The sequence below is a fragment of the Orcinus orca genome, chromosome 2 (genome assembly GCF_937001465.1).
Source record: "Orcinus orca chromosome 2, mOrcOrc1.1, whole genome shotgun sequence".
Classification (NCBI taxonomy): Eukaryota; Metazoa; Chordata; class Mammalia; order Artiodactyla; family Delphinidae; genus Orcinus; species Orcinus orca.
The window spans coordinates 177,636,056-177,662,099 of record NC_064560.1 but is presented as its reverse complement, the minus strand read 5'-3'; the positions used below and the strand labels follow the sequence as shown (position 1 = coordinate 177,662,099).

Below are 26,044 nucleotides of genomic sequence, written 5' to 3'. Positions count from 1 at the left end.
TTTCAACTTCATATCAGAAAATTACTCACAGAATTCATTCAAAACGTTAGAGGCTTCCTTAGAGGTAGTGAAGTCCCCAGGACTGGAGATGGGGCTGGGAAAGGCAGTGGGACATGGGTGGAAGGGCACAGGGACCATGGAGCTAATGAGGCTTGACAGTCAGGGCTCTGTACTTGCCTGGCTCCTTCTTAAGATCTTAGGAGGGGCCCCAACAATGTATTAACATGGTGATATGTTTTTGTAATACTTGCAAAAATATTTTAAAGTTCTTTTTCTTAAGGAGGGCCCCCCAGAATTATATAAGTTTCAGGCCTAGATCCACTCCTAGGTAGCACACAGTTTTGCAAAGCACTAGGCAAGGTGACCAGAGAACCTGGGTTCCAGTCATGGTACCGCTTTGGCCCAAATGGGCAGAACGGCACTTGCTCTGCTTCCCTCACAGGGGGTAAAATCACAAATGTTAAATGGGTTGAAAAACATAAAATGTGAAAAAATATAAATAAGTGACATAACTTAGATTTCCTGTCTGTGATATGGGATAATCATTGCTGCTTCTCATGGTCATTGAAGATAACACATCAAAACATGTGTCCTCAGCGCGTTTTCCTGCCTCATTTCCCTCTGCTACAGCTTCCTCTTTTCCTTCCTCTAGCCCCTAGCCCCCAACACTCCTGCCACCAGAACACTCATCTGTCATTATATGTTGCCACTTATATATATACACATATGTGTGTGTGTGTGTGTGTGTGTGTGTGTGTGTGTGTGTATATACTTTTTTTTTTTTTTGGCCACACTGAACGGCTTGTGGGATTTCAGTTCTCCGACCAGGGATTGAACCCAGGTCCTTGGCAGTGAGAACATGGAGTCCTAACCACTGCACCACCAGGGAACTCCTGCCACTTTTATATATTTGTTCAAAGGGCTCCTACTGTCTATAAAGTCTATCTTTGCTGGAAAAAATCCTTATCCACAAGGCCTAGGTCTGCTAGATCCTCTCCTCCTTCCCCAATGATGACTCCCCTTAGTACTGTTTCTTGTTGATCTTACAGATTAGAACACTGAGGCCTGATGTAACACATAGCTGAGTTCTGGAGGCCCCACAAGATAATCCTCAGGAGTCTTGATCTTCTGCCATCCCTGGCCTCTTAGCATTAGAGCACAGACACACGGTTCTTGATGTATACATGACAGGGGTCACTGCGCTTATCCACTTTGCGGGAGCGGGTGTATCCCAGGATGAGGCTGCCCACAGTGGCAGCAAATAGGAACATGACAAAGAGAATGTACATGTAGGAGTTGTCATCGCGGCCAGGTAGGCTGGCCCGCCTCTCCTCAGTCAGGTTGTCTGACCCTGGCCGGCAGAGCAAGTTGCTGTGAAGAGTGGCATTTAGAGCCTTCAGCACAGCGTGCAGGCTCTCATACCAGGTCTCAGTCCCATTGGTGGTCTCCATAGCAACAGGGATTCAGGTGGGGGAAGAATCGGAGGATGCCCTCCTTCAGAAGCCTTCCTTGTTTCTCGCCCTCTCTGATCAGCCCTGCAATCTCTCTCCATTTAGGGGTACCATTCTGTAGTCCTGCTGCCGGTCGGCAAGGCTCCCGGGGCGCCGTCTGTTCGTTGGACACCTTGCCCTGGGCTCGCGAGTGCCCCGCACTGTGCCCCAAGGCGCTCCGCCAGCCCCCCTGCTCGCAGCCCACGGCCAGCACCGTCTGCACCCCCTCCACTCTGCCACCTTTTTCGTTAAAGTAAGACAGTTTAAAATCTGTTCTACCCTCTGAGTACCTGGAACTAAGGCAACTAATTATGTTGAGAACTAAGTTAGGGAACATCACATACATTCTCTCTTCTGTTTCTCATTAAAACTCTGTAAACTGGGCATTGATATCTCATTTTATAGATGAGAAAACTGAATTTCAGAAAGATGTGATAACTTGCCTAATTGTGGATAGTTAGTCAAACAAGGACTTGAACCCAGGTATGGTAGATTGAATGGCAGCCCCATGAAAGGATAGGTCCATGTCTTAATCCCCACAACCTGTGATTATTACCTTAAATGGCAAAAGAGTGAATGTTACTGCATACAACAAAAGATGTGATTAAGTTAGGCATCTTAAGTGGAGGAGCTTATCCTGTATTGGCCAGGTGGGTTCTAAACGCAAGCACAAGTATCATCATAAGTTAGACACAAAGAGGAGCAGACGCACACAGCAGAGAAGGCCATAAGAAGATGGAGGCAGAGATTGGAGTGATGCAGCCACAAGTCCAGGGACGCTGACAGCCATAAACACTGGAAGACACAAGAATGGGGACCCTCTAGAGCCTCTAGAGGGAGCCTCAGTGACCTCCAGGAAGCATACTGACTTCAGACTTCCAGCCCCCAGAACTGTGAGAGAAAAAATATGTATGTAGCTGTACGCCAACTAGTTTGTGGTAATTTTCATGGAAAACTGATACAGGAAACTGATACAGGAGGTCTTCTGGCATCCTTCTGCAACCCCATTCAAGTTCCCTGATGTGAGACTGCCAGGCTGAAGACCTCAAAACATGGTACTCTAGACTCTCCCTAGGTCCGTACAGACTTGGGATCAACCACAACAGACTTAAAACTGAGGTTCTTCAGACTATATATGAATTAGTGCTCTTCATATTTGATTCAAAATGTTCCCATTAGTACAAAGAAAACATACAGGAGCACAAGTTCATGATTTCATGTGAGTGTCTTTCCTGCGGTGAATGGGACTGTCCAAGAAGGAGAACAAAATGAAATCCTCCTTCACTTAACTGTTCTCAGTGAGACAACTTTGACACTGCAGCTTTTAGGTGCTTAGTATTAAATGTGTAGAAACGAGGGTAGATCTGGTCTAAAAGATTTTAACATTCTTTTCTGCCTCTAAGCATATCTATAATTATTCTCAATAAATACCTGTTGAATGGATAAAGGAATCAATGAATGAGTATGTGGCTATATGCATGGAGCCCAAATACTCAAGCCCATCGTGTCTCAATAACTAATATTTAAGCCAAAAAGAATGAATGTCTTACACAAATATCACTCTCTGGGGAAATAACCTGAACAGATTATAAATGATTGGATTAAAAGGAGTAACTCACTAACTAACTCTATGGCAATGATACAATTAAACTCCCTGTGATGAATTTGTATAGAAAGGACATGAAATTTTAGGTATAAGGCAGTGTAAGAAAGAACCTGAAAAGTGAAATCTGAAGGACAATTTTGACTCCCAAGACAAAGGGTAAAGAGATCATTATTGTACTTTCTCTGTGTCAGGTAATCTTCCAAGTTCTTTGTAGCATGAAACTATTTAATACTTACTACACAAGTCTAAGAGGTAGGCACACCATTATCCCCACTTTATAGGTGAGAGAACAGGTTACAAAATTTATCAAAATCATACAGGCAGTAAACAATGGAATAATTAAGAGCAGAGTAGCTATCTGTCCAAACATTGGTGAAGGAGATAACCAGGGAAGAGCAGTTGAAGAAGAACCTGAACATGAAATCCACCAGTTCATTGATTCTTTCTTTCATTTTTAAGATATATGTGCCAGGCATTTTGCTAGACACTGGAGATATAATGGAAAAGAAAATAATGAACTAATAAAATGTTCTAAAACAAAAGGGAGAGACTTAATTCACAAATAGGAGAAAACTAAAAGAGAATTGAAAACAAGTGATTTTGGGGAACATGCTTGTAAGTGAATTTTAAAAAAGTGACTACGTTTTCTAAGAATTCTTCAACTACGAGCCTTCCCTAACAGTGTCTTGGTGATCACAGGATGTTCTAAGCCCTAGTAATGCTAGATGCTAGAAAAACGTGAAAGTGCCTGGGAAGCCAATTCTCAAGGAACTCATGTGAGGGAAAAATTATCTTACCAACCATAAAAACAGGAAGCTAAGCAGAACAGGGCTGAGAAGAGTTTACAAAAAGAAAAATAATCCATTTGGTTCTAAAGACCAACAAAGCCAGAGGTGATTTTTAGCAAAGCAGAGACACGTTTTAGCAATTCTAAGTAACTACGTCAGAAATCACTTTACTCTGTTCCTTCCAGCACTATGCACAGGAAGTCAAGAGACTTCACTTACATGATAGGCATCTTGGAGAAACGCTCAGACTCTCAAATTAGGAGGAAGTAGGTTTGAATCACAGCTCTGTTAAATACTAGCTGTGTAACCTTAGGCAAGTTACTTAAAGACTCCCAGTTTTAATTTTATCGTGTGGAAAACAGAGATAATAATACAACCCACCTGAGAGGCTGGTAAAGAATTAGATGTAATTAGATGTATGTGAATTGTTCAACGAAGACGCTGGTACATAGGAAGTGTTCCATTACTGGTAAGTAGTCGTGCTATTATCATTTGACAGGCTGATTGATCAATTACTGTGGCCAGAGTAATTATTAAATTTGACCAGAAGTTTCTCACTGTTCATCAACATTCTGGTTTTCCTCCTAAAGGAGGACTGTACTTTCTTGCTGCCTTGGAGCTACACATCACCACGTGATTTGCCTGAGCTAACGGAATGTATGTGGAAGTAAAGTGTCACTTCTGGGCAGAAACACTTCAATGCCAGTCACAACAGCCCTTATGTCCTCCCTTTTTCCAGGGGAACCAGCAACATGCCCGACGGTGAAGGGCCCGTCAGCCTAGCTCCCTGAAGAGTGGTGACACAAAGCAGAGCCCCCGGCATTCTGTGATGAATATGAAGTATGGAGTGAGAAATGAGCTCCATGTGTTAAGCTACTAGGTATGGAGTTTGTTACCACAGCACAAGCCACCCTGCCCTGACTAACAGAATAGCAACCCAGATTGGTTGTGACCGTCGATGTATAAGTAATATAAATACCTGAAGTCCATTTATCTATTGACCCAATCTTTTGCAATCTCTTGCTTTGGTTCTTGTTACCTTTATGCCCTTTTCAAATATTGATAAATCAAGGCTGTCTCCATAGCTTGAAATTTTCCCAGGACAAAGGCTATGACTTTGTAATTTTCTTTATAGCAGCAAATATGAAACAGGATTTACCATTTAATAAATGCCTCTTTGACAACGGCAATGACAGTCATGATCATAAAGCTATCTTCATGATAATCCCTTAATGTCCATGCTGACTTTCTCTCTACTTAATAGCTCTCTTACAAGAAAGCTATGTATTTTTAAAACAATTGTCACCGAAGAAGTTATGTAGGTAGGCATGTTGCTCTCTGTTTTAAACCTATTCTGGGAATAGGAAAACGGAACTGTAAAGCTGATATTCCCAAGCCTTGCATTAATGTTCCAGAACAAGAAACAAAAACTCAAATGTGTTCATGTTCTATAAAGGAAGCATAAAAACAATTAGTCTTTGTACAAGTTTCCCTTATCGGAGCACTGATGCGTAAAAACACTTAGAGACTATTTGCATGTCTCAGAGAAGCAGAAGCTGGCTGAGGAGTGTCTGTGCGTGCAGAGTGGGGGGTGCTCTCTTCATTCCTGCAGAATCCTCCAAGGTCACAAGACATGAGATCCTGCTTGCTTCATCTGGGCGAATCAGTGGCCAGAGTGGCAAGGCTGGTCAGCCTGCCTTGGACAGGTTAAAGGGGGCGAGGAGAGGTGGGCAGGGAGGGCAGTGGGCATCAGGGTGGGTGCGACAATGAGCGCAGCCCACAGAGAAGACACGTTTCACCTGCACCCCCTTGCTTACTCCAAGAATGGTCTGCAGAGCCGGCGTACAGCCCACGGTCGGGTCTACGCTCACTGCCTGTCAGCACTTCCTTCACTCCAGATGAGGCTGTGGATGAGTGAGAGGCTCAGGTGACCAGCACAAACAGATGAGAAGCAGAAAAAGGTTGAGGAGAAGGCTGCAGACTTGGCTTCATCAAGGTGAAAGGTGAAAGGACGGGAGCTCAGCTGCAAAATGCTTACCACGGCCAACCAGGGCCCACATGCTCTGACCTCCCCTCCTCTCCAGCCTTGCCTGCTGCCGCTCTACCCATGCCTCACTTGGCCTCAGCCACATTCACTTTGTGTTCTTTGAAGGGCCTCTTCAGGCCCCCTCACTCAGCTAGCTAAACCCGGCTCATCGTTCTAAGATCTGCTCAAATGTCACCTGCTCAGGAAACCCTCCTTGACACACCACAGCCAGCCCGGAATAGGACAGGCCTTCTGGCCGTACACCTTTGCACGCTGAAATTCCCCTTCATGGCACTTAGGAAGAGAAGTTCTTCACTGTGCACCAGGATGTTTGTTTAGTGTCTGTCTCTACACTAGCTAGTAAGCTACATGAAGGAAGAGCGATGTCTGTCTGCTCGCCATTGAATCTCTAGCACCAGCTACTCTCCCGGACCCACACAGTGCTCAGCAAACAGCCGTTAAATGAAGGGAGCTAGTGGGAGGTATGGAGTACAGTACACCCATACGCTTCGTATCTTTCGGCGTAACCCACGTCCTGCTTCTCTGAGGCCTTTGCCAGCCTGGATCTGGCAGCCTGTCCTTGGACAACTCCTGGCCAGAATCCCCACTGAAGAGCACATTCACTGGGAGCACCCACTTAAAAGGAGCTGTCCCCTGAACTGGAATGTGGCTAAGAGAGTCCCAAAAGCAGAGGGAGGAATTAAACCTTAACCCTTCAGCCAAGAAAGACAGAAGTTTTCCTTTACTCTCTTCCTGGAAAAACTTAGAATTTGATGAGAGTGTGAACCTAACACTGACTGTCATATCCTCCCGGAGGCACTGATGAAAAATAACACTTCTGGATCCTGAGGACCTTTTGTTTCTTCCCCCCAGAGGCTCCATGTTTTTCATGATGATTCAGGTCTGGGAACATCTGGGTTAGGGAATTTTTTCAAAAAACTCAGCTCCTCTATTCCAAGTGTTGGCTAAAGGTTTGGGAACGGTGATCGCTCTTTCTAGAAAGAGAAGAGCAATGCACAGGTCAATGCAATTTCTAGAGGTAACAAGCTCTGTGGTTTCCAGGACCTTATATCCAAGAAGGACTGCCACAGGGCTGTACTGAGGAAGTGGAGAATGTGGACCTCCTTGTTAACTTTGGAGACCCCTAGCCCCAAAGAGCCAGGTCTTACTGAATGCACAGGAGGGGCTGGACAGAAACGCACAAAAGGAGTAGACGTTCCCCCTCCTGCAGGGACAGGCAAATGCGTTACGATGACCAGAGCAAGGGGCCCACAACTGGAAACATGAAGGGTGTTATGCAGCAGGGAAGCGGCCCTCTTCCCTCAACAATGACTCATCCATCCTGCTCACCTGGCGGTTGCAGTCCCTCTATCCTTCCCAAACAAAGAACAAAAGGCTGTAAAGCAAGACTGAAATCTTCAAACAGAGCTATTGTGTTGCAGTAACTTTTAAGGAGAAAAAATTCAACAACGACACTCTTGAAAATGAGCAGAGATAAACTTGTGAATTAAAGAGAGACTTAACACTAGAAGAATTTGAGCCAGAAGTTTAAGAATGTGAGCTTTGGAAGGAGGATAACCCTAGACGCAAGTTCATTTTCTGCCATTTACAAAGTGTGTGCTGTTGGCCAAGTCAGTCTCTATGCGCCTCAATTTCCTCATCTGTAAAATGGAAAGAATAGTACTGAGCTCTCATTGTTATTTGGAGAATTAAGTAAAATAATGGATGTAACAGCATAGTCCAAAGGCCTGGTAGGCAGCAAGTGCTATATAAATAATAGCTATATAGAAAACCAATATTAATATTATAATTTAATATGTATATAATATGCATTTAATATATGATTTGATAGTATGAAACCAATTCCACATTATAAATATAGTTATCAGGAATAGCAATGCATCCACATTCTCCTAGACAATAAAGAGGTCTATAAGAATTCACGTTACAAGAATGAAGTAATATTTTTAAGTAAGGCTGTTAGCCTATAAAAAATTCTTTCAATTAATCTTATAATGATCTAAAAGCATAGCATGGTTTAAGATAGCCTTTATGAAGAACTTCTAAAATAGAGAGATACTTTAATGACTTTTTTTAACAGAAGAAAATTTGCTAGAGGAACAAAGAGAGTTAAAGACTTTGTTCTTGGTTATAAAACGTCTATTATAATCCTAGATAGTAGAGGTTTAGGGGAAAAAAGAAAGGAGCTGTGCTAGTCCTATTTTATTCTCCTTGGTAATCGCTCTGTATCTGATACCAAATATCAAATATCTAACCTATGTCACTAATTCTAAACAATACCTAACATTATTCTATATCTAAAATAGCTCAATGAAAACTCTACTTAGCCTTCCCTGCACTTCAAATACAGATATTCTGCCTTAGGTTCCAAGAAATCTACCTGAGAAGATGCTGGTTAACCCAACCTAAGTCTAAAGATTATAAAAATAAAATTTTATATCTATGCAATTATCTGTTTTCTGGAATATTATCCTAGGACATAACACGCAAAAGTGGGTCTTCACTAAAGATGGAAGCTCAGATAATGGATGGATTTCAATACAAGATTAAGCAAAGAACAAACACATGGAAGAGAACAGCCAAAGCATAAGACAAGAGAAACCCATAGGATGACTTCCATCTCCAGCTCTAGAGATGCCAGGACAGGAGCAAAGGGCCAACAACCAGCAGTAGGAATTTCTCAAAGGACACTTGCTCTTTCTAAGCGAATCAGAGAAGGGTGCTATAGCAGAGTATTCCCTGCTCAACTTAAGTAGGAAACAATCTCAAGGATAGAAAAAAGAAATCCACCAAAATAAAGAAACAAAGGACTAGGGCAAAGCATTTTCAGATTTCCTTCCATAAATTAGCTGGACAACTGCCAGGAGCACTCCAAAGGCCCAAAGTGGCCATTATTCACAGTTGGAGCTAACACTAAATTCCCAAATCAATAAAAATTTTAAAGCCAAGAAAGAGGGCCTTAGGCCCTCTCTTAGGTGGAGAGAGGTTGGTTTTTGTTTCAATCAGAGCTTGGCTGATATTCCTAACCCCAAATTTGCTTCTGGATTGAAATAAAGGGAGAACTTAGAAATAAGGATAGAACTGCTGTAATTCTGAATAAAGCATTGTAAATCAGGCATCCTAAACAGGGGTCCACAGGGGTGCATTCACAGTCGCCCCTTGCACTCAAGGTACAGCCTCTCATGCCTCATCTCCACCCAACCCCGAGCAAACGTTTCTTAGATGGGGATGGAGGTGGACAGTAGGTGGCGATGTAGGTTAAATGAACTTGAACACGGACTTCACTGAATCCAGACAGACTTCAGGGGAGGGAGCAGGGGACTCTGTACGCACAAAGGAAGCAAAGGTGTCTCTAACCTGGGTTGCAACAAGGAAACAGCCTCCTCCACGCACTGTAGGACTTCAGCCCTAACTCTCCTCCATCACGGTCATTTTCTCCCTGCTTTTTTGCTAATGCTGAAAGCCTTTCCACTAATGGAAATTGTCCCATTCACACCTTGACATGGAATATACTTAAAAAGGCAGTAATTTTGCAACAAATCAAAACAAAATACATGTCGTGAAATAAACTAATACTGGAGCCCTCTAAACTATCACGGAAAACACAGATGATGCTGATTTATTCTCCCTCAATTTCCTCTCTCCTCAAGGGTTCCAAATTATAGCCCTCACTTGTGAAAAAAATTCTATCAAAATTTAGACTAGGGTTCTCTAATGGTAGTCACCAGGCAATCTACATCAGAATTACTGAGCATGCTTATTAAAGTGCAGATTCTTGGTCCCATCTTGACCTAGTAAATCAGATGTTCAGAGCCTGGATAGGAGGAAAACACATTTTAACCAGCCCCTCACTTAGGCAATAAAATTGCTCTTCATATCTGATACGTCACTGAATAGCCTACCAAGAAGTAGGCAAAAAGCCTTTTTGAATAACAGTATTTATATTCAGGGCAGGAGCAGAAGCTGGAATTTGTAAGGAGAAAGCTGTTTTTCTCCCCTCTCCCCACCATATCATGACAGATAACAGAATCTGTATCAAAGAATAAGTAACACACTCTTTCCTTTTTTCCTTTTATTTTGTACCTTGCCTGTTTCCTAAGACTCCCTGGTCTGGAAAATTTAAACATCTTAACTTTTTCAAGTGCATACAACTTTAATACTTAAGAGATTTTGGATGAAGTAGACAAATTTTACAAGAGAGCTTAAAAACTGGTTTAGGGTGTGCTGTGTGTCAGAGCAAGACCACAAGTATAGCAAATTACAGGGGCACCCCTACAGTGCTCAGGGGAGAACCCGGATGCAAAAAACTAGAATTCAAAGTATAGTGGCTGGAGGAAAACGAGTACAAAATTCCGAGAGCCCGTGAAAGAGCATTTCATTCTGAGAAGGGGTCATATTAAGATCAGATTAAGGTGAGGCACACTGCATTTTCTACATGCCACAGGCTTAGCATATTTGAGGGGCAGGGCCCTTTATAAAAGTTGCACTTAGTTTTACTACACTATTAGACCCAGTAGTTGTGCAGAGGTTCCTTGGTAAACGAAGGCCCTGGATAAGACCAAAGTGTTACAAGGTTGAGTGCTTTGTGTAGCTGAATCTCCCAACAGAAAGTGCAACAGAGAACAAAGTCTATGTATACAATAAACCGTAGCAACAACAACGAAATAACAGACAGACATACAGTGGGTGGGAAATATAACCGTTTTTTCATAACTCATCTCTCCAACTCATTAAAAAAGATTGGAGGAAAAAAAAAAAACTGGATATCAAGTGCCCAGGTCATACTTTAAAAAGAACACAGATGCCTGGGGAGTTCTAACAGGCTATGACAAACCTCATCTCCCTGTGTGGGAGCCTGTCACGTGCCCCCAACCTATTGCTTCCTCCTTCTCTGAAGGTGTGGCCGGCCCACTGCTGTCACCACCAGCTGCCACCAACTGCAGGAGCAGCTGGTGGAATACATTTCAGCAGAGAATCTCAGCAAAGTGCGTAAGTCCCGTACGGGCAGCTGTAAGCAGAGCTATCATCAGCCGGGCTGAGCTATTTTTGGAACCATCTTAACTGACAGTCCTCTGCTATACTCTCTTCCCGCTTTCCTTTTCCAGCCCTCCTGTCTCTCTCTTCCCCAACCTGAGACACCCAGGAGTGACTGATCAATAATATGATAAAGAGCAGACAGCTGAAGGGAACTGGTAAACAACTGACATAAGTAGATAGATTCAGGAGCCATACACAATACAGAGGACGTGATTAAGGCTGGGGCATCTGTAGACAGATAGCCTGTGTAAGAATTCAGGCTTCACAGATGGACTGGGGGTGGGTGGGGGGAGGAGAGTTGGGAAGGGGAGGTTGCAAAACAAAATAAAAAATTCTTAAGGAGCATTCTCTCCTCCACACGCACCACATGCTGCATGGGGTTCTCGATTTAGCAGGGCAAAGAGTGCAATGGACAAGTTGCCCCTTAACCTTCCAAAGCTCGCTGTTCTTTGTGCTTAGTGTGTGCTGGTGAGCACAAGAGTGGCTAGAGAGCCGGTTATGAGCGAGAAGGAAGAGAAAATTCAGCAACGGAGTTTCAGCAGACCCAAACCAACTCCCCCGCTTGTACCCCAAGACCCAGAAGTGAAGCTTTGCTCCTCTTAGTGGAATGTTTAGACAGGAGCCTCCCCTCTGCGACCTGGTCACAGGGGCTGAAGATCAACACAGCAAGGGACACACAGACCCAGCACTCAAAGGCGAGCTGACCCACAGATGCCCAGCAGTTGGCACTAACAGCCCTGCTACATTTTCTTAAAATAATGGAAGCTTTGGATTTCATGTTTATAGTCTGGTTTTCCCCTTTATCATTGTCTACATTCTTTCTTTTCAGTCTCTTATTAACAATGATGAAGTAAAACAGTACAGCATGCTGGGAAGGGTGTTGAAGGCAGAAGGGCCTGGGTTTGAGGTCCAGATGAGCAATTCAACCCCCTCCCTCTTTCCTCTGTACCTGTCTCCCCTTGAACAAAGTACTCAAAGTCTTGAGAGAACACGAGAATATGGAAATTGAATCACATCACTCATCTCCTAAAACATCCCCAAAGCTTCCTGCTCCTCTTCGAATAAGATCCTTATTCAAAGGATCCTTTGAATAAGATCCAAACTGCTTGCCTTGACCTGCAAGACCCTTGCGTGGCCCATGCCTCTTTTCTTACCATCTGCCTTCACCTGTTCACTCTTCAGCCTCATATGCTTTCTTTCTATCCTGCAAACACACCTACTGTGTTCCCACATTCACAAGACCCTCTGCCTGGACCCTTCTCCCTAGGTGCCCACAAGGCGGCCTCCTGCTCTTTATTCAGGCTTCAGATCAGTGTCCCCTGCTGGGGAGGCCTTCCTGACCACCCTCCTACCCCGACTCATAAGGAATGCCGTTGCCTCATCTGACTTTTTTCATGACATACTGCCCCAGAAAAATTATGCTATTTATTTGTTGACTTGCTAATTGCCTATCTCCCTTCTCTAAAATACGCGCTGTCTTGTTCAGAGCTACATTATCAGCACTTAGAAATATGGGCACTCAATAAATATTGGATGAATATTACTGAATACACTTGTTTCCTCACCACAAAGAGGAATGATAATACCTCCCTGGCAGTGTTGTTAAGAGAACTAAATGAGAAAATGAACATAAAGTGTTGGCCGCGGTGCCTGAAACACAGTAAATCTTTAATGTTTGGATTTTTTTTTTTTTTTTTTTACAGATTTTGAAGGCCACTCCCTACCACCTGAAATAGCTTTCTTTTACCCTGATAACTCAAAATCTTTCAGTCTTTTTCAAACGCTCATTCCAAGTATGTCTGTAAGTTTTCCTGACCCAAGATTCCTCCTCTTGACCAAGGTGCTTTGATGCTTCTCTTATTAAAATACACTAAGAAAAACAGTAAGTGATGGGCTTCCCTTGTGGCGCAGTGGTTGAGAGTCCACCTGCCAATGCAGGGGACACGGGTTCGTGCCCCGGTCCGGGAAGATCCCACATGCCGCGGAGCGGCTGGGCCCGTGAGCCATGGCCGCTGAGCCTGCGCGTCCGGAGCCTGTGCTCCACAACGGGAGAGGCCACAACAGTGAGAGGTCCACGTACCACACACACACACACACACAAAAACAGTGAGTGAAAAGAATCGCTCAAATTTCTTAGATTACCTATGGGAACAAAGCCAACTGTTCAGGCCAAGAAATGCCCATCTAGCTGTACCTAAAGGATAGATGGACACACTACGATCCCCACAGAAATGGTGCTAGGAAACCATGAAAATGATTGTTACGTAAGCTTTGCAAGACTAGAAATCTTGGAAGCTTCCTGACATGTATAGGCTGGTGAGACTGGAGCTCCAGGGTTACTGAAGGGAGAGGTCACTCAAAAGGCATGAGGTCTTAGGCAAAAAATGAAAAATGAGATAACCAGGAGCACTGACGATTTATAGTATACTAATTGCAGAATTTGCTAAAGAGTATTAAAATAAACCATTTTAGTTACCAACCTATAGAAACAAGAGAACAGCAGACAAACAGAATCCAGCCTATATATGTCAGGAAGCTTCCAAGATTTCTAGTCTTGAAAAGCTTATGTAACAATCATTTTCATGGTTTCCTAGTACCATTTCTGTGGGGATCGTAGTGTGTCCATCTAACCTTTAGGTACAGCTAGATGGGCATTTCTTGGCCTGAACAGTTGGCTTTGTTCCCATAGGTAATCTAAGAAATTCGAGAGATTCTTTTCACTTACTGTTTTTCTTAGTGTATTTTAATTGAAAGGATCATACACTATGATCAAGTGGGGTTTACTCCAGGAATGCAAGGATTCTTCAATATACACAAATCAATCAATGTGATACACCATATTAACAAACTGAAGGAGAAAAACCATATGATCATCTCAATAGATGCAGAGAAAGCTTTCAACAAAATTCAACACCCATTTATGATAAAAACCCTGCAGAAAGTAGGCATAGAGGGAACTTTCCTCAACATAATAAAGGCCATATATGACAAACCCACAGCCAACATCGTCCTCAATGGTGAAATACTGAAACCATTTCCACTAAGATCAGGAATGAGACAAGGTTGCCCACTCTCACCACTCTTATTCAATATAGTTTTGGAAGTTTTAGCCACAGCAATCAGAAAAAACAAAGAAATAAAAGGAATACAAATCATAAAAGAAGAAGTAAAACTGTCACTGTTTTCAGATGACATGATACTTCACATAGAGAATCCTAAAGATGCTACCAGAAAACTACTAGAGCTAATCAATGAATCTGGCAAAGTAGCAGGTTACAAAATTAATGCACAGAAATCTCTGGCATTCCTATACATTAATGATGAAAAATCTGAAAGTGAAATTAAGGAGACACTCCCATTTACCATTGCAACAAAAAGAATAAAATATCTAGGAATAAACCTACCTAAGGAGACAAAAGACCTTTATGCAGAAAATTATAAGACACTGATGAAAGAAATTAAAGATGGAGAGATATACCATGTTCTTGGATTGGAAGAATCAACATTGTGAAAATGACTCTACTACCCAAAGCAATCTACAGATTCAATGCAATCCCTATCAAACTACCACTGGCATTTTTCACAGAACTAGAACAAAAAATTTCACAATTTGTATGGAAACACAAAAGACCCCGAATAGCCAAAGCAATCTTGAGAATGAAAAACGGAGCTGGAGGAATCAGGCTCCCTGACTTCAGACTATACTACAAAGCTACAGTAATCACGACAGTATGGTACTGGCACAAAAACAGAAATACAGATAAATGGAACAGGATAGAAAGCCCAGAGATAAACCCACACACATATGGTCACCTTATCTTTGATAAAGGAGGCAAGAATATACAGTGGAGAAAAGACAGCCTCTTCAATAAGTGGTGCTGGGAAAACTGGACAGGTACATGTAAAAGAATGAAATTAGAACACTCCCTAACACCATACACAAAAATAAACTCAAAATGGATTAAAGGCCTAAATGTAAGGCCAGAAACTATCAGACTCTTAGAGGAAAACATAGGCAGAACACTCTATGACATAAATCACAGCAAGATCCTTTTTGACCCACCTCCTAGAGAAATGGAAATAAAAACAAAAATAAACAAATGGGACCTAATGAAACTTCAAAGCTTTTGCACAGCAAAGAAAACCATAAACAAGAACAAAAGACAGCCCTCAAAATGGGAGAAAATATTTGCAAATGAAGCAACTGACAAAGGATTAATCTCCAAAATTTACAAGAGCTCATGCAGCTCAATAACAAAAAAACAAACAACCCAATCCAAAAATGGGCAGAAGACCTAAATAGACATTTCTCCAAAGAAGATATACAGATTGTCAACAAACACATGAACGAATGCTCAACTTCATTAATCATTAGAGAAATGCAAATCAAAACTACAATGAGATATCATCTCACACCAGTCAGAATAGCCATCATTAACAAATCTAGAAACAGTAAATGCTGGCGAGGGTGTGGAGAAAAGGGAACCCTCTTGCACTGTTGGTGGGAATGTAAATTGATACAGCCACTATGGAGAACAGCATGGAGGTTCCTTAAAAAACTACAAATAGAACTACCATATGAGCCAGCAATCCCACTACTGGGCATATACCCTGAGAAAACCATAATTCAAAAAGAGTCATGTACCAAAATGTTCGTTGCAGCTCTATTTACAATAGCCAGGACATGGAAGCAACCTAAGTGTCCATCAACAGATGAATGGATAAAGAAGATGTGGCACATATATACGATGGAATATTACTCAGCCATAAAAAGAAATGAAATTGAGTTATTTGTAGTGAGTTGGATGGACCTAGAGTCTGTCATACAGAGTGAAGTAAGTCAGAAAGAAAAAAACAAATACCGTATGCTAACACATATATATGGAATCTAAGGAAAAAAAAAAAAGGTCATGAAGAACCTAGGGGTAAGACAGGAATAAAGACACAGACCTACTAGAGAATGGACTTGAGGATATGGGGAGGGGGAAGGGTAAGCTGTGACAAAGTGAGAGAGTGGCATGGACATATATACACTACCAAACGTAAGGTAGATAGCTAGTGGGAAGCAGCCGCATAGCACAGGGAGATCAGCTCGGTGGTTTGTGACCACCTAGAGGGGTGGGATAGGGAGGGTGGGAGGGAGGGAGATGCAAGAGGGAAGAGATATGGGAACATATGTGTATGTATAACTGATTCACTTTGTTATAACGCAGAAACACACCATTGTAAAGCAATTATACTCCGATAAAGATGTTAAAAAAAAAAAAAAAAGGAAGAGAGCAGCAGAGAAATGAGCAGCAACACAGCTATTTTTAGCTTAGCAGCTCTCCCACAGCATGGGGTTCAGGGACGGGGGGAGCTGGGGGCAGATCAGCCTCACAGAAGTCCATTTCCAACCCCTTGGTTACAAACCTTCAGGGGCAATATTTTAATCTCTTCCCCAGGGAGTTATTTCAGTGTATGAAACTAAATTGTAAATTCCACGTGATAAGGACCTAGACATGACTACAACTCTTGTATCTTTACACAGTGCCTAGTGCGGATTCAACAGAATCAACTTTCCAGCTGATACATGGGCTCCTTTTCAAAGTTCTACATAACAAGATCAGTCCTCTAAAGGACTGAAATCTCTGAGTCACGGGGCTACTGATAAGAACACTCAGTTTTCTCTGATCCCAGCATTTAACATCACGTTATTTAAACCACATCTGAGATCAACTAGTTTTCAAAAGTTTGGGGAAAATGTCCAAGGAGATGCCTTTTGCTTACAGTAGTGCCTGCCTTTGGTCTAGGTGCTTTCATTTATCCATTAATGCCCTCATCCTCCTCTCTTTTCCCTCGGGGAAGTAAGCTGGTATTGACCACTGATGGGCATCAAGGCACGGGGAGGACTCGTCCAAAGCAATGGCAAAAGGGGAACAAAGACTAAGGTATAGCCTCCTTCCTACTTAGCCTAGTGGCAAATTCTCATGCCACATACCATGTTATAATCAGCTGTTAGTTTAATTATGAAATACCTGAATGCTGTGTAATTACAGCTGTTTTTCACAAATGACTGCCTCCTTATGAAGTGAAACATCCAGCTAAGTAGTAACACCTGGAATCTGGAAGGATTCACAACAAGAACCACTCAACAGGGCAGCTGATTGTGCCAAGGCCTTGTGTGGACTTCTTGAAGCAGCCTTCATTAGCTGTTTGACAGGTATAATTATATGCAACTGGAAAACCTGATAACGGTTTTTGATCCAGGACCCAAAGCTAAGTATCCTTGGGTTAAAAACAGTTTTCTAAAATACACACACACACACACACACACACACACACACACACACACACACATTTTTTAAAGAATATCTCATTTCAAGGCCAAGGTAAGTGGAAAGCTACCTTGCAGAAAAACAATTTCATATGTAATTCTGAACAAAAGCAAAGAATGAAACAGAACAATTTTACCCACTTAAGTGATGGTTCCACTATTTATGAAACAATCAAACGTAAAATGTGAATGATAATTACATTATTTTTTGCTCACTATTACTAAAGCATAAGAGAAAGTGAATTGTGAAGATGTTAGCATTCCAAACCACGGGACTTTTCAGGAAATGCAGGAAGAGATGCTGATATTCACCCATGAAAACTCTGCTAAAATTGCAAATAACTGAACACGTTATTGTCCTATCCATTTGCAGTGAGAACTGTGGCTTGCTTTACCATTTTCCGATATCTGCATGCTATAGTTTGGAAACCAAAAGGCTAAGCCTAAGCACCAGCTTTAGCCACAAGAGTGAGTCACAGGCCCTTGCCATGACCAATGGTTTAGAGGAAAAATAATATTTCTACTATCTTTTCTATAAAAAGTAATAATATTTCTACTATCTTTTCTATAAAAAGTATCAAGCAACTTGGTAAAGTTATCAGCTTATTCTACTTCCATGTCATGTATATTTCTCCCTTTTTCATTACATTAAAGTTCCCAAACCAGGAACCACTCTTCAATATGTGATTCCTGGTTGTAAGAACATGTGAAATATTTTAAATATTTGCTACGCATTTGATGATGCTCAATAAAACTCCCAGAGATGGCTAAAGTAGCATTATTTCATGTTTGTCAGAGGAACGTGCCATATAAAATGGCAACTCTGAGGGATATGGCACTAGATGTGATTAAGATCCATATTTCAAAAATGTTCCCTTTGTAACAGCTGCTGCTGCCAACTCCCAGGGAAGAGATTCAGTACGCTTAAAGGAATACGTTATATCTTCGTAGAAAAAGGAAAAAATTAACCTGAAATTCCAAATATATTTTATTGTTAAATAATTTTCTTTATTGCTCCCTGGCATGTGTATTATTCTAGTTACACATATGAAACACCAGGAAAAAGTGAGTATATTAATCCTGATTTAAATTAAAAAAATTTTTTTTAATTCCTTTAATATTTTGTGTTGACAAGGTAGAAAAAAAATCCCATGTTACAAAACATAATCTCTTACCTTCATTCTCCTGACCAATTAACTTTGGGAAATCCTATATTATGTTAGCAGAGATGCAGCATTGACACTTCTACCTTCAATAAAACTTATTCAGAATCACACAAAAATTTAAAATTTGCAGCAGAATCTAGGTTAACATGTACCTTTATAGTATCCATAAAAATAGGTATGTGAAGCAAATTAAGATATCAAACCAATTTTGCTGAGCCTATTTGCCTTCTTACAAAAATAAAATAATTTTAAGCATGCTACAAGTAACTTGGAAGAAATATTTCAATTAACTGAAATGGCAGTAGTAAGTCAGGTTTATATATTCTTTAAGATCATTTATTGGGATGAAGGTATACAACACACACACATACACACACATATCTTGGTCTAGTTATTGCATGCTTTTTAAAGCAATTTTATTTCTTAAAAAATCCATGATATACTCTTTCATTAATTCAGAATGACTTCTCCCTCTGGCTGTCTGAAATTATAATAGGTTACTGCTCACTGTGTTAGTCTCTTCTAGTAATTCTTACCAGAATGTAGAATTCTTTAGCATTCATCTGAAGCACTGTTGTCGAACACCGTTGCCTAGAAAACTAACTTGTTTTTCAAGGCAAGACACTCTAATTAACTTCCCTGAGCTGGCCTTAATTCTTTTAGAACCATTTCCTCAAATTTTATTTAACTGAGGCGAAGGACTTGATTTTGAGTCAAATTAACTCAAGGCATTTTATTTAGATACAAGCAATTCTCCTTAGATAAGTGTTTTCACAGCCCCAAACAATAATGGATTAAAAATAATTTTTTCCAAAGTTTCACAAAATTACTACATAGTACAAGAGCAGATGCATTATTTTCTGTGAAACAAACTGATTTGATTATTTTAGGGTAGGATAAGGTTTTTTCCAGTCTACAGTATCCAATCAGCTGGTGACTTTGGAGCATCTAGGCATGCATACTGAAACTACCAATGGTTGAGCTGTTTTACCCAATTACGCAAAGATCATTGAGTATTGTGAAATCTTCTATATTGCCCAAATAATTAGACCTATGAGTCTGATGCACAGTTTCTTAACCCCACAAGTCTTACCTCTAATGTCCTGGTTTCATCATTTCTTTAAATATGGTTCAAATGTTGATTTAACTATTTCTCAACTGAAGCACTGGCTTGCTACTAATTTAATAATTGTGTATTTGAATTTTTAAAAAGTATACTCTGACAACGAACACTTACTCTATATACCTGTGAATCCGTCTCCCCAAGGGAATAAACAAGAATCAAACAAAGGATGACTGTGAATCACAAGGTGAGTTCCTTAACTCACAAAATTGTGATTATAGATCAGTCTAATGGGGACAGTTTAAGATAGAGACATGCAGTCCTTTTCCCTCTGCCCCACCTGCTACAGTTTAATCACAACGATGTCTTCCTGTTCCTCAAGCCAAATATATTCCTTTCATAAGCCCTTGACTTCTGTGAATGTCTCTGCACAGAATGCTCTTTCCCTAAACCTTCCCAAGACTGAATCCTTCTCATCATTCAAGTTTCAAATGTCCAAAGCTCAAATATCATTTTCTCATAAAGGCTTCCAGGATGGGCCTACCTAAAGGTGTACTTTCTCCCACTTCTAGGCATGTACTTTATTCTATATCATTCTATTCATTGCATTTGGCACTATCTGAACTCACTTAGGTATTTATATGTTCACAAACAACTCAAACAGCATGCAAACCTCGTGAGACTGGGCAGCATTGGTCTCGTTTAGCACTGCATTACCAGCATCTACAATAAAAATTGCTTTAAATGAATAATTTTTCAAACTTCCATTTGCCCTATTGTTTGGAATCCCAGATAGTTTAGTCTACTTCCCAAACATAATTTCTACAAATGTACCTCTCTTTTGGTTCTAGTCCAGGGATTGGCAAATTATGGTCCTCAGGCTAAATCTGGCCTGCTGCTTCTTTTAGTAAATTAAGTTTTACTGGTACTCAGCCTTGCCCATTAGCTTACGTATCATCTATGGCAGCTTTTGTACTTCACGGGCAAAACGGAGTTGTGACAGAGAATTGAGTTGTTGTGACAGAGACTATATGGCTCACAAGCTTAAAATATTCACTATCTGCCCATTTATAGAAAAAGTTAGCCAACCTCTGTCTAGACCTTTTAGAGTAGATCACCAGTTTCTAAGTCTTGATGGAAATATTCAGAGGTAGTGTTTATTCAATGCCAAAGACTCTCATTTGTGAGACAAATATTAAGGAAGAGCTTCATTATTGTTAGTTGAAGCAAGATTCTCTCCAAAAGAGAGTGAGTTTGAAAGTTAACCTGCCTCCCAAACATGGAACTTGCCATCAACAGAATTACTCACTGATAGCACTTGTATCAATAATAATTGAACAATAAATTAAGTGGTAATTTAGAAGGGAAAGCGAAACCAACATATAATCACATTAAAAACTGATGAAATCCTCATCAATAAACACTTGCTGTCTGCAGGTGACTGTGCAATAAACCATCAGTCTTGGATACAGAGGGTCTAAGCAAACCAGTTCCCTCGTACAAAACAATTTGAGTGGAAGGATATTACTACTGCCAGGAGAGTGAATATGTGTTTTCAAAGATGGTGACAATAATATCAGACACAACTAAGTATATTTTTACATAGAACAAAGGATACTGCAGGTATGAGGAAATGGTCTTCCATGAGTACAAATGCTATAAGAAATCTAGCTTACCTCCCTGAAGGGATGTTGTCTTTTCCCCGACACTGTTTTGGGTAAGAGCTAGCCTGAGGCTGAGATAGCCAGATAGCTCAGCATGTCAGCTCCCACTGCAGGGCCCCAGAACACAGGGAAGACAGGCGCAAGGCAAGCCAGCTGCTCAGTGGAAGCCTACATAAATTATTCTTTCCAGAAAGACAGTGAAAAATGGCATGGCCTGGTGGCCCTTAGGAATGGCAGTCATAATAGCCACAGCAAGTGTTTCACCTTCATTAACTCGAAACCAATTTGCTCTTGTTCTATTCCAAAGATTCTGTGGTACTTGTTGGAAAAGACAAAGCTTTCCGTTTAAAATATTCTGATGGGACCCAATAGTTTTTTCATCATCCATTCCCTTCGAAGGGATTTACTTGATTCATCTTAGATTAGGTAAAGGTGAACAGAGAATAACAAATTAGAAACAAAGGCACTGGTAGCATCATTCTAAAGATGGTGAATAGTCAATTATTTCTAGAATGTTTCTCTTCTTTCCTTCTTCTTTAGTCCAAGGGATTTCTGTAGCAATGGTACATTAGTGTGATAAACTCCAAATTCTGTTTCCTAGTTACTAATGCTCCACCAGAGCAATGAAATGGTAATTTAGGCTTTTAAAGGCTGAAGTTCAGTAAAACTGGACTCGTAGTTTGACCTTCCATTCACAACTGGGCACCAGAGGAAGATAATCCTTAGGAAAGGGAAGTGAAGACATCATAACAGGGCATGTGTGATTACTGATCACACCCACTCAGGGAGAACTGATTTTTACTAACAAAATCATGCCAAAAACTTCAGTCCCTTCAACACTGACATTGAAAAATAAAGCATGTTTGTGTTGGCCAGGAAAATGTGATGCATTGTTGTATGCCATTGTGCAAACCTCTCCGGAAAGGATAGTTAATATGATTCATAATGTGTCCTTGGCCATGAGGGAAGACATCCAGGAGCAATTAGGACTTACAATATGCATTGTTAAAAGTCTACCAAAATTTAGAACAAGTCAAGTTGTCTATAATATGTTTTAGTAATTAAATGGTGGACAATTATGCCACCAAAAAAACAAACCTTCTTTCTGATAATCGAAGTTTCCTCACCTATGAAACTCAAATAATAATTTTATCTATTTCTAGAGCCAACTTAACAGGCATGAAACCAGTAGAGTCACAGAGAGCCCTGTTGGTTTGGGGTTCAAAGCTTGGCAATCGCTGTCTTAAAATTCATACGAATTTTATCTTTGAACATCAAAAGCAGCTTCAGTGTGAGAATCTGAGAAGGGAGATTTTCCAGCTGAAATAAAGATATGAGTTAAGAAATATCGGAGGCTCAAAAATAAGGTGGGAGAGGGCAGACAGCAGAAGCAAGAAGAACTACAATCCTGCAGGCTGTGGAACAAAAACCACATTCATAGGAAGATAGACAAGATGAAAAGGCAGAGGGCTATGTACCAGATGAAGGAACAAGATAAAACCTCAGAAAAACAACTAAATGAAGTGGAGACAGGCAACCTTCCAGAAAAAGAATTCAGAATGATAGTGAAGATGATCCAGAACCTCGGAAAAAAGAATGGAGGCAAAGATCCAGAAGATGCAAGAAACATTTAACAGAGACCTAGAAGAATTAAGGAACAAAAACCTAGAAGAATTAAAGAACAAACAAACAGAGATGAACAGTACAATAACTGAAATGAAAAATACACTAGAAGGAATCAATAGCAGAATAACTGAAGCAGAAGAATGGATAAGTGACCTGGAAGACAGAATGGTGGAATTCACTGCTGCGGAGCACAATAAAGAAAAAAGAATGAAAAGAAATGAAGACATTCTAAGAAACCTCTGGGACAACATTAAACACAACAACATTCACATTATAGGGGTCCCAGAAGGAGAAGAGAGAGAGAAAGGACCCGAGAAAATATTTGAAGAGATTATAGTCTAAATCTTCCCTAACATGGGAAAGGAAAGAGCCACCCAAGTCCAGGAAGCGCACAGAGTCCCATACAGGATAAACGCAAGGAGAAACACTCTGAGACACATAGTAATCAAATTGGCAAAAATTAAAGACAAAGAAAAACTATTGAAAGCAGCAAGGGCAAAATGACAAATAACATACAAGGGAACTCCCATAAGGTTAACAGCTGATTTCTCAGCAGAAACTCTACAAGCCAGAAGGAAGTGGCATGATATACTTAAAGTGATGAAAGGGAAGAACCTACAAGCAAGATTACTCTACCCGGCGAGGATCTCATTCAGATTCGATGGAGAAATCAAAAGCTTTACAGACAGGCAAAAACTAAGAGAATTCAGCACCACCAAACCAGCTCTACAACAAATGTTAAAGGAACTTCTCTAAGTGGGAAACACAAGAGAAGAAAACGACCTACAAAAACAAACCCAAAACAATTAAGCAAATGGTCATAGGAACACACATATCAATAATTACCTTAAACGTGAATGGATTAAATGTTCCAACCAAAAGACAAAGGCTTGCTGAATGGATACAGAAACAAGACCCATATATATGCTGTCTACAAAAGACTCACTTCAGACTTAGGGACACATACAGACTGAAAGTGAGGGGATGGAAAAAGATATTCCATGCAAATGGAAAACAAAAGAAAGCTGGAGTAGCAATACTCATATCAGATAAAATCGACTTTAAAATAAAGAATGTTACAAGAGACAAGGAAGGATACTACATAATGATCAAGGGATCAATCCAAGAAGAAGATATAACAATTATAAATATATATGCTCCCAAGATAGGAGCACCTCAATACATAAGGCAAATACTAACAGCTATAAAAGAGGAAATTGACAGTAACACAGTAATAGTGGGGGACTTTAACACCTCACTTACACCAATGGACAGATCATCCAAAGTGAAAATAAATAAGGAAACAGAAGCTTTAAATGACACAATACACCAGATAGATTTAATTGATATTTATAGGACATCCCATCCAAAAACAGCAGATTACTCTTTCTTCTGAAGTGCGCATGGAACATTCTCCAGGATAGATCACATCTTGTGCCACAAATCAAGCCTCAGTAAATTTAAGAAAATTGAAATCATATCAGGCATCTTTTCCAACCACAACGCTATGAGATTAGAAATCAATTACAGGGAAAAAATGTAAGAAACACAAACACATGGAGGCTAAACAATACGTTACTAAATAACCAAGAGATCACTGAAGAAATCAAAGAGGAAATCAAAAAATACCTAGAGATAAATGACAATGAAAACCCTACGATCCAAAACCTATGGGATGCAGCAAAAGCAGTTCTAAGAGGGAAGTTTATAGCTATACAAGCCTACCTCAAGAAACAAGACAAATCTCAAATTAACAATCTAACCTTACACAGAAAGGAACTAGAGAAAGAAGAACAAACAAAACCCAAAGTTAGCAGAAGGAAAGAAATCATAAAGATCAGAGCAGAAATAAATGAAATAGAAACAAAGAAAACAATAGCTAAGATCAATAAAACTAAAAGTTGCTTCTTTGAGAAGGTAAACAAAATTGATAAACCGTTAGCCAGACTCATCAACAAAAAGAGGAAGAGGACTCAAATCAATAAAATTAGAAATGAAAAAGGAGAAGTTACAACGGACACCGCAGAAATACAAAGCATACTAAGGGACTACTACAAGCAACTCTATGCCAATAAAATGGACAACCTGGAAGAAATGGATAAATTCTTAGAAAGGTATAACCTTCCAAGACTGAACCAGGAAGAACTAGAAAATATGAACAGACCAGTTACAAGTAATGAAATTGAAATTGTGATTAAAAATCTTCCAACAAACAAAAGTCCAGGACCAGATGGCTTCACAGGTGAATTCTATCACACATTTAGAGAACAGTTAACACCTATCCTTCTCAAACTCTTCCAAAAAACTGCAGAAGAAGGAACACTTCCAAACTCATTCTATGAGGCCATCATCACCCTGTACCAAAACCAGGGGAAGATAGTCCAAAAAAAAAATTACAGACCAATAGCACTGATGAATATAGATGCAAAAATCCTCAACAAAATACTAGTGAACAGAATCCAGCAACACATTAAAAGGACCATACACCATGATCAGGTGGGATTTATCCCAGGGATGCAAGGATTCTGTAATATATGCAAATCAATCAATGTGATACACAACATTAACAAATTGAAGAAGAAAAAACATATGATCATCTCAATAGACGCAGAAAAAGCTTTGGACAAAATTCAACACCCATTTATGAAAAAAACTCTCCAGAAAGTGGGCATAGAGGGACTCTACCTCAACAAAATAAAGACCACATAGGACAAACCCACAGCAAACATCATTCTCGGTGGTGTAAAACTAAAAGCATTTCCTCTAAGGTCAGGAACAAGACAATGATGTCTACTCTCGCCACTATTATTCAACATAGTTTTGGAAGTGCTAGCCACGGCAATCAGAGAAGAAAAAGAAATAAAAGGAATACAAATTGGACAAAAAGAAATAAAACTGTCACTGTTTGCAGATGACATGATACTATACATAGAGAATCCTAAAGATGCCACCAGAAAACTACTAGAGCTAATCAATGAATTTGGTAAAGTTGCAGGATACAAAATCAATGCACAGAAATCTCTTGCATTCCTATATGCTAATGATGAAAAATCTGAAAGAGAAATTAAGGAAACACTCCCATTTGCCACTGCAACAAAAAGAATAAAGTACCTAGGAATCAACCTACCTAGGGAGACAAAAGACCTGTATGTAGAAAACTATAAGACACTGAAAGAAATTAAAGATGATACCAACAGATGGAGAGATATACTATGTTCTTGGATTGGAAGAATCAATATTG

General features: G+C 40.3%; 2 protein-coding genes across 9 annotated transcripts in view; both read right to left on the bottom strand.

Annotated features, from left to right (window-relative positions):
- The window catches only part of NRXN3 (neurexin 3), a 1,701,263-nt gene that overhangs the window by 1,005,767 nt on the left and 669,452 nt on the right, over positions 1-26,044 (bottom strand). The window lies entirely within an intron of this gene.
- LOC101275554 (potassium voltage-gated channel subfamily E member 3-like) lies at positions 774-1,585 on the bottom strand. Its single transcript, XM_004262297.4, has one exon. The coding sequence runs from the start codon at positions 1,449-1,451 to the stop codon at positions 1,152-1,154; it is 300 nt and encodes a 99-aa protein (XP_004262345.1). The 5' UTR covers positions 1,452-1,585; the 3' UTR covers positions 774-1,151.